This window comes from Hyperoodon ampullatus (assembly GCF_949752795.1).
Source record: "Hyperoodon ampullatus genome assembly, chromosome: 10".
Classification (NCBI taxonomy): domain Eukaryota; kingdom Metazoa; phylum Chordata; class Mammalia; order Artiodactyla; family Ziphiidae; genus Hyperoodon; species Hyperoodon ampullatus.
Window position 1 is genome coordinate 80,893,261 of NC_136923.1, and position 9,998 is coordinate 80,903,258.

General features: G+C 45.6%; 1 protein-coding gene across 1 annotated transcript; it reads right to left on the reverse strand.

Moving 5' to 3' along the window:
• Positions 1 to 2,961: 2,961 nt before the first annotated feature.
• Positions 2,962 to 9,593, reverse strand: IL17F (interleukin 17F; the record flags this gene model as incomplete). Its single annotated transcript, XM_079713892.1, has 3 exons — positions 2,962 to 3,226; positions 4,411 to 4,616; positions 9,567 to 9,593. 3 exons carry the CDS (start codon positions 9,591 to 9,593, stop codon positions 2,962 to 2,964), a joined length of 498 nt encoding a protein of 165 aa, XP_079570018.1.
• Positions 9,594 to 9,998: the final 405 nt, after the last annotated feature.

Genomic DNA, 9,998 nt, shown 5'->3' on the forward strand with positions numbered 1-9,998 from the left:
GGGTCTCAGGTGGCTGCCAGGGAAGACAGAGTCCCCCAGGAGGGAGCCGTCATTCCCTAGGCACCTATGCTAGGGAATCTGGGGACAAACTGGCGCAGTGTGCCACCCTGTGAGGGGGAGAAGACCTGCAATTTCCTGAACAGCGGCCAACCGTGGAGGGAAGCTGTAACTCAGGGCCCCAGGCTCCAGGGGGCGCCATGTACAATGTACCTGGAGATGTGGGCTGGGGAGATCCTTCGTCATGGCTCCCAGAGTCCTTATTGGAAACGCTATAGAACCAACATGAAAAGTCACAAACTTGGAGTCAGTGAACCTGCTTATGTCACTAACTACCCAAGTGACCTTGAGCAAGCCACCTAATTCATCTGGGCCTCATCTGCAAATAAAAAAGGTAGACAGGTGATCTACAGGGGCCCCTCCAGCTCTAACTACGTGAATCTACCACAGGAGAAATTGCCTTCCCTCTGACCTTGTAACCCGTCTTCTGGTTTCCATCCCTTTTATACACTTACCACCAAAATTCTCTTATGAAATACAGCTGTGCTCTTATAACATCTGTAATAGAGCATACAAAACCATCCACGAGGGGGCCCTCTGCCTACTGTCCTTTGCCTACTGCCATGTTCATTCGTTCACTCATGTTTTCAATCGTTCTCTCAAGAAATATTTATTATGTATCCTCCACTGTGTCCCTGTGTCCACATTATCCCAGGCATATGCTGTTCCCTTAACACACCAAGCTTTTTTGTGCCTCTGCACTTTGGTTTATACTGTTCCCTTTGCCCTTCCGTCATTTTCCTCTAGAGCAACTCTTATTTAACCCAGTGCAAAAGTCATCTCCTTTCTGAAATTTCCTGGTGAGCTATCATCCTCTGTGTCTTCTTTAAATCTCAGACCTTGATCATGGTACTTAGCACATCATTTTGAAATTACATGTGACCACATGTACAAGATAATATCTTGATACATTCAGAGGCATAATTTTTTCCTCTGCAATGTCCTTCGCCTCTATACTTCTCTCACCACTCAGATTGAGGCTTTTTGTGTGTACTACCCTCAGGGTAAAGCTATTACTGCCAAAATGAACAGGGAAAGGAAGATTCACTGCACAGATTTCTGCACCAGTATGGACTTGTGGGATTCACAGCAAACTTACGAAGCTGATAACTATGAGAGAAAATGGTTTTTAGATTCCAAGAGGCTGAGCACTTTAAGTACAAACGTCAATGTTTATACCATGAGTGAAAGACTCTGAAGCAAAGAGAAGAGCCCGCTTACCAGCTCCTCCATCCCCACCCTCACCTACAGACGAGGTAAAAGTTGTCCCCACTAAAGAGTTAAAAATGAGTGCCAGGCTCCTGCCCGCTGCCCATCCTCAAGCCAAGTTGCAGGTGGGAGTGAGAACTGATGCCCCATCCCCTCTCCGGGACTGAAAGGCAGCAGAACACAGGTGTGCCTTGAGCCAGTACTGTAGAAGTGAAGGAGGAAATGTGGTGCATCTGGGCGAGAGAGGGACCAGTGAGCCTCTGAGTGGTGGGGAGACCAAAATCTGGAAGCCCCTGTGTCCTCAAGAAGCACAGGAGATTCATGAAAGACCACTAGTGATTCCAGATGCAGAGTGACCGCCATGGCCCTAGTGACCAGGGGGTCTGCAGGTGGCCGCTACCAAGACCATGGCCCCCGCCATGTGCATTTGTTACCTTTCTTCATGTCTCCAGTAGCTACCACAGTGGCCAATAGATGTTCACGTTGTAAAATAATATAGCCAGGAAGACAGAGCAGTAAAGAGTCATAGGGAACGCGAGCCCTGTTTGCACCATGTTCTTTAACTCTCCTCCTAACCCCCAAGAACCATTAATAATAGAGGAACTCCCCAAGGCATGGAAACAGAGAGGAGATTGCTGGTTGCCAGGGGCAGGGTGTGGGGGAATGGGGAGATGTTGGATGAAAGGGACACACTTTCATTTATAAGATGAATAAGTTCTGGGGATCTAACGTACAGCCTGGTGACTGTAATTAACAATACTGTATTGTATTCTTGAAATGTGCTAAAAGGGCACATCTTAAATGTTCTTATCACACACACAAAAAAAGGAATTATGTGAAAGGATGGAGGTGTTAAGGAACCTTATTGTGGTAATCATTTCACCATATATACATGTATCAAATCATTACCTTGTTATCACTTAAATTTATACCATGTTATTTATCAATTATGTCTCAAGAAAGCTGGGGGGAAAAGCTAATATTACCAAGATCACACACAAATAATAATAATGATAATTCTGACACTAGCACTCTGATGAAATACAAAAAAGAGATGACAGGTGTATAGAATTTCATAGTCTTCAGGTCCACAAGGTTTGTGAGTACAAGCTGAGGCTGGAAACAAACATCTAAAGTATTTTTCAATCATCAATACTTTATTATATTAATACTTTTTCTCCTACAATTTTATATAATCAATATATCATAAATACATGGACAGTTTCCCTATAGGTATAAATATCAGGCCAGCCTCATCTATATTTAGCAAATGCTTAATAAACAGGTGCTGGATCCTTATCCCCATCCTTCCCGCCCACCTCATCCTGCACAGACCCTCCCACAACACTCTTACATTGTGCTTATTTTATTTGTTGCCTTTTGTGGAGCAGAAGCCCATTTTACCAACAGGGCCCCCACCCAATGACCACATGGCTGGGAGGTGGTCATGATAGCACATAAGCAGAGTAGGCGAGGGTCCTGCATTCTCCTCCATCTATTTTCAGGGGGGTGGGACATTGGGACATCTCAGGACCGTATAAAGATTGTGAAGCCCCAGAAAGTTACTCTATCTAATACAGAGCTTTGAGAGTCCCATGCAGATCTTATGAAGAGACCTGGGAAGTGGAGAGAATCGGGAACCACACAGGACTCATGGCAAAGTGCTGGGTAAAGAGGGGCGTTTCTACAGCTTCTTCAGCTGAGCTGATCTGCCGCTCTCAAGTCACGCACGTAGCGGACGATGGGGGTGACACAGGTGCAACCAACAGTCACCCGCACCTTCTCCAGCCGGAAGGAGCGAGAGCAACCCTGGGGCTCCCTCCGGAGGACCAGGAACTCTTGCTGGATGGGGACGGAGTTCATCGAGCTGTCTTCCTTCCCCTCGGCGTTGATGCAGCCCGTGTGCCTGCACCGGGCCTCTGCGATCTCGGAGGGGAACCGGTGGGGGTCCCGGGTGACGCTGCAGGAGGAGCAGGGAGAAGCCGATGGTGAGACCGGGGGTGGGAGGCGGGGAAAGATGCACAGAGGATGGGGGCCCCGCGGCACTGGGCGTCCACTTGCAGGGAGGCGGTGCCGGGCAACTCAGGGCGGCAGCGCAGGCGCGGAGCAGACAACCTGGACTCGGATGCCGGCCCGTTGCGAGTGCTCAACTGCTTAGGCCTCAGTTCCCTCAGCTTTAAAATGGGGGTTCGCAAATGCCTCTCCCGTGGGATTGTCACCAACACTCGGTGATACAAATGCGTATGAAGCGCCACGCCGTAAAACGTTGGCATTCCATACATGTTAGATCTTTTAGTTCATTTTCCTTTTCATTTTTATTATTATAATCATCATTCATCCTTTGGTTAGAGACTGAACATCACTCAGAGGTCCCCCAGTACACAGTCTACAAAGCCTGCTGCTTGGGAGAGAAAACCAAAGCCCTGCGGGGTTGGTGAATCCAATGCCTTCTTTCAATTTCTCCCTGAATAGCCCCCTTGCCAGGGGGAATAAAGGCAGCAAAGCCAATCCAGCCAGCTGGCAAGCGCACACTCCCGCTTCCCAGGGCAAGCAATGCGGGCAGCCCCGGGAGCACTTCTAAGGGTCCTCGGGCTCTGTTTTCATACTTATATTTAGAGCATAGAAATGAGTGCTTGCTATTCCGAGAACCTCCATGTAAGACAAAATCCCAAGTCTGTACCCTGAACATCCTCACCTAGCAGCCCCTCCCCAAACTGGCCTTTCTCCTCCACTCTGGGCTCCTCCCGGCTCCTCGAAGGCTGAAATCCAATCTGAGTGGCTCTCTCTGAACTGACTTTTCTGGTTCCCACTTATCTGCATGCAGAGACCATTATGTGGGCTGCTTTAAAGAGTCCTCTCTTCCAGCACAGAAAGTTTGTAAATTCCAAATCCAGGGCTGCATGAAGCAGAAAAGGGCAAAGCGTCGATGAGAGTTTGGAAGCAAAATAGACCTTCGACCACATAGGAGGACTTAGCCCAAAATAGCAAGAAAATGTGAGCACCCAGGGAAAGTGGAATTTCCGTTTTTCAGAGTGAATGTGAGGACTATTATTTTTTCTATATTTTTGAAATTTTCTACTTATGGTTAGAATAAATTAACATGTTTTTCAAAAGAACGTGGAGGTCAGTCTCCTTGGCACGTACTTGTAATCCCAGGGGGAGCTGGAGCGGTTCTGGAAGCCGTGTGAGAGGGGAACGCCCTGACTCTGCCTGAGGATGCGGATGTCGACCCTCACAGTGTGGTCCTCCGGAGGGGGGCAGAGGGCAGGATCCCCAGCTTTGGGGGTTTTCCGAGCTGCCACCTCCCCCAGGAGGGTCAGCCCCAATGTCAACAGCAGCAGGGACTTGACCTGGAAATAGATGAGAATGGGACTGGTTAGGGACGCTGGTGTCACTTGCTGACAAGAGACAGGTCGTGCTTCAGCTGAACTGAGCATCCCTGGGATGGGATCAGGGCTCCCCTCTGAACCTCAGATCCTCACCTGGCAACAGGAACAGTCATACATGAAGATACCAGGGTACCAACCTGAGAACTAAACTCATTCGCCTGGTGATTGAGCCCTCCACAGTCCGAGAGCTCCTGAACAGGTTCGCAAGCCAACAAAGCGTCAAATTAAAAGGCAAAAGAGAAACTGCTGTGGGTGGGTGTACCAACAGTGGCAAGGAGGGGTGCTGACAAACAAGAAAGAGAAAGAAAATACACACCATAAACAGGCACGAGGAGAGTAAAGGCACATACATCCCTCTGGGACCATGTGCTGTGGGCTCACTCACCTCGGTGCCCAGGGCCCCGGGAGGGCCAGAGTGCCGCCAGAGAGATCAAGACCCTGGCTCCCCTCCAGCAAACAGCAGTGTATGCCTGATCTATGTTTGCATATTAAAACTGTCCTACACAGGGGCTCCCCTGGCGGTCCAGTGGTCAAGACGCTGCGCTTCCACTGTAGGGTGTGTGGGTTCGATCCCTGGTGGGGGAACTAAGATCCCACATACCGCACAGCCAAAACAAAAACAAAAACAAAAACAAAACTATCTTACACATATTAAGGAAAAGAGTAACAAACCACGAGGAAGATGAATAAAGGATATGAAGAGAATTCAACAAAATACAACAACCAAAAACATTATGTTTCATGTTGACTCTCACTAGTAATCAGATACACACAAGATAAAACAACAACAAAAATCATTTCATCATTTCTCTTCAGGGAGAGAACAGGGAGAAAGGGAGATGTCAGGATCCGGGACTGGGTTTAAATCCTGACCTGGTCTCCTCACTGAGCCTCTGCTTTCTCTTCTTTCCAGCCAGAGCATAATACTTGCTTCATAATAATATTCACAAGATTAAATAAAACGTTCTTTGTAAAGCACCTACAATAAAAATAGGGGCTTAAGAAATGATAACTCTTGCTTTTAATTTCCAACCTCACATCCATGAATCCTCCACAAAGCTCTTCGTCCCAGCCATCCCTCCACCTGGAATACACTGCCCCACCCCTATCCATCCAAATCCTCCCCTTCCGTCAGGGCCCCACTAGGACTCGGTCTCCTCCAGGAACTGTCCCGAAAGTAGTTCATTCATAAAGCTTTTACCATCTAGCACTCAAGCAGCCCTTCTTTATTGTCTGGACATGCAGTATGTGTGTTCATACAGATCTACACCTATTAGATGGTAAGTTCCTGCAGGACAACATGTCATAGAACAGGTGTTCCAAAATACTTTCTGGATGAATGAAAGAGCGGGTGAGTGAATGCATGAACAGAACAATCCATTTAAATTAACAACATAGGGCTTCCCTGGTGGCGCAGTGGTTGAGAGTCCGCCTGCTGATGCAGGGGACACGGGTTCGTGCCCTGGTCCGGGAGGGTCCCACATGCTGTGGAGTGGCTAGGCCCGTGACCCATGGCCGCTGAGCCTGCGCGTCCGGAGCCTGTGCTCCGCAACAGGAGAGGCCACAGCAGTGAGAGGCCCGCATACCACCAAAAAAAAAAAAAAAAAATTAACAACATAGTTAAGCTCAACTCATTAAGAAAAACACCAGGCAAAGCCAACTACAGCAGAGTTCCCATGACCCGTGCTGACTGAAGGAAGCAGAGACACTAAGGATGCACAAGAGAGAAATGGAAACTACTTCCCTTTAGCTCCAGAAAATATACTTCCTATACTTACATTGAAATACCATTTTATCTGGTATTACAGGCGTGCACAAAGAAAGCATTCAGTGAAGACCTAACTAAAATAAAGGAAGAGCTAAAAATCTCTCCAGCTTCCCTTTCTCACGACCTGCTTTGCTCACCCCACGGTGACCACCGACCCTCACTAGGGATGGACAAGCCTCATCACCAATACTCAACATAATGCAGACCCAGGGCTGAAAGGGAGTTACTTTGATCCTCAGGGCTCAGTGTCATTCAGGCTCACACCTTCGTGAACTAGGGTTGGGAAGGTGCTTAGACATGTTGGTTTAAATGACCTTCTTTTTATCTTTTGCAGATGCTGGAGGCAAGAAGATAAGAGTAAACAAAAAGGTCATGGTGTCAAGTGCTGTACTAATGTAGCTGATACTAAATAGAAGCTGAAAGCAAGATTGACCCAGATAAGCCTGAAAGAGGCTGATTTGCCTCCAGATAATCAGCAGGTGTCTACTTTTGTCTCCTGCAATCATTCATTCATTCAACAACTCTTTCCTGTCTCTGGAGTCAAAAGTCCTGGGTCCGTAACTCAGTTCCAGGGCTCTTACTGGCGGTGACTCAGTTTCCTCCACCAGCAAATGTGGAGATTAAATGATAGGATCCATATATAGCATGAAGAGCAGGGCTGGGACATGGAGAGTATTCAGTATAGGTACTATTGTTAAGTCTACATTGTCCTAATGATACACAGTGGACGGGAAAGATGTGGAATTTGCCCTCATGTAACTTCTGTCTAGCCAAAGCATTATGACATTTTAAAAAGTAAAAGGATGTCTGCTTAGACAAGACGGTCCTTAGCTTCCCAGCATGCTCAGCTCAACCTTTGACTTACTGCACTGTGAACTCCCGTAAAGAGAACATCTGAACACTTGTCTCCTGAACTCACCTGTGATTCGTGCTCACCCCATGTAGGAACATGCTCCAGAACCCGGGCAGCTCCTAGCCCATAAGAGTTTGCCTTACCACCGTATTGAGGATGTCCTGTGTGCCTGCACCTCCAATTTCTAATCCTATTCTAATGTCCTTGGCCGTGTCATGTTTCTTGCTGACACTACAACAGATTTCTTCAAAGAAACCAAAAATAGACGTGGCTTTAGAACACCAAACTATCCAACAAATTTGTTTAAACACAATGGCTTTAAATTCAGAAATCTTGCTTCTGAACCATTCAGGGAAAAGAATATTACTTGGAGCCAGTAAACCTAGATTCATGTCCTCATTCTTGGGCATACAGTATCCAGTGATGTTAAATCACTTAAATTCATTGAGCTGTTGTTCATCTGTACAATGGGGAAAGTTGTCCCAATCCACTTCCCTGGATTGGTGCGTGACTCAGAGGTAAAAATAATGACATCATTAATATATTTAACACTCTAATTTGAAAAGATACATGCACCCCAATGTTCATAGCGGCACTGTTTACAGTAGCTGAGACATAGAAGCAACCTAAATGTCCATGGGCAGATGAATGGATAAAGAAGATGAGGGGTGTGTGTGTGTGTGTGTGTATATATATATATATATATATATATAGTGGAATACTACTAAGCCATAAAAAAAGAATGAAATAATGCTCTTTGCAGTAACATGGATGGACCTAGAGATTATCATACTAAGTGAAGTAAACCAGAAAGAGAAAGACAAATACCGTATGATATCATTTATATGTGGAATCTAAAATATGATACAAACGAACATATTTACAAAACAGAAACAGACTCACTGACATAGAGAACAAGCTTATGGTTACCACAGGGGAAAGGGGGTGGGGGAGGGATAAATTAGGAGTTTGGGATGAACAGATAGACACAGCTATATATAAAATAGATAATCAACAAGGACCTACTGTATAGCACAGGGAACTATATTCAATATCCTGTAATAAACCATAATGGAAATTATGGTTTATTTATTCACTTATATATAACTGAATCACTTGCTATATACCAATGTTGCTAATACAACATTGTAAATCAACTCTACTTCAATTAAAAAAAATTTATTGAATGCTTTCTCTCTCCTTATTGGTTGTTATATTAAAATGGCCAAGTTAACTAAAAGCCATGCTTGCATATATCTGCTATTTCAGAGAATAGGTTTAGTCATTCTCAATGATATCAATTAATCCTTCCATGAGGGAGATACCACTATTATTCCTCTATACAGATAAGAGGAATAAGAATGCACAGAGAGGTTAAGTAACTTACCCCAAATCCCACATTTAGTAAGTGGTGAAGCCAGGTCTGTCTGACTCCAAAGCCCATGCCCCCTAACTACTGCACTTGGCTGCATTTCTTACCATCTCTAAAACAATATATGAATATAACATAGTATTATCATCACCATATGCCATGACCTTTTATGAAATCCAAGCTCTTTTAAGTTGCATGGCTTGTAAAAAGACAGAAGAAAAGGATTATTTAAACCAATAATATGGTGAGTGATTTCCCAAGCCCTGTTTTCATGCTGCTGTATTTTAAATTCTTCGAAGGTCTTACCTGACGAATGCCAGGTGAGATTCTAGACCCAGGGGCTGTAGATTTCCATCACACTAACATCTGCCTCTCCTCCAGGAGGAAGGAGACAATGCAAAAATGATCAGCTCTCAGAGATGTGTCAAATGTCTCTCCCATAGGAGCTGTCCAAGTGCATCACCAGGCGGTTTCACTCCCTGCATCCAGGGCACTCCCTGTCATCTGCTCATCTTGGGGAAATCATTACCCCTATTGGGGCCCCAGATTCCTTGGTTAAAATAAACATGTACAGATCCTAAAAGGCTGGCTAAGCTCCCCCATGAGATGAGGGCCAACTTAACTCTACAATGGTGGCCCCAAGAGAGACCATGTCCAGTTTGTGATGTCAAGAACTTCAAAAGCTAACACCAACTATGCCAGAGCCATTGGTGAAGAGCTATGGTTTTACACCCCATTATAATTTCTGGTTCTTTTTTCTTTTTCTCCACCAGACAGGGATCAGCATTAAAGTCAGCTCTGTTTTTTAAAGAAATGACCCCCGCAAAAGACCCCAATCTAGCATCATTCCTTATAAATCTTCTTTCCTGAAATCCTAGGGATGACTGTACCAACACAAGAATGATCCTGACTACTCACCACGGCCATGTCACACAGGAATGTCATTGTCACTTTGCTCTGGTCACCGGTTTCACGCAGGAAGCTCTTTCTGAGCTGTGTTGCCTTGTGTGTGCCCGTGTGGTGTCAACGAGAGCGCTGTTGGTTTTATAGCAATCTCTGTCCTTGTTTCAGTTGACCTGCTTACTGTCTAACTTGTGGTTGCCCCAGAGTTACTGACGAATGTAGTGTTTTTTTTTTTTCCTATTCCACTTCCTGAAGGGGAGTCGAAGGGGGACCCTAAAAAGGCATGATGAAAAAAGAACCAAGTCTTCCTCTTCTTCTGCCCCACTCCCACCCCCATTGTCCTCACACTACAGCAAATTTCTTAACTTATGCACTACAGAGATGAACCAAGTGACAAACTGCTGTCATGATCTTTCATGTTCTTCCACAAAATGGCTAAGAACTCCA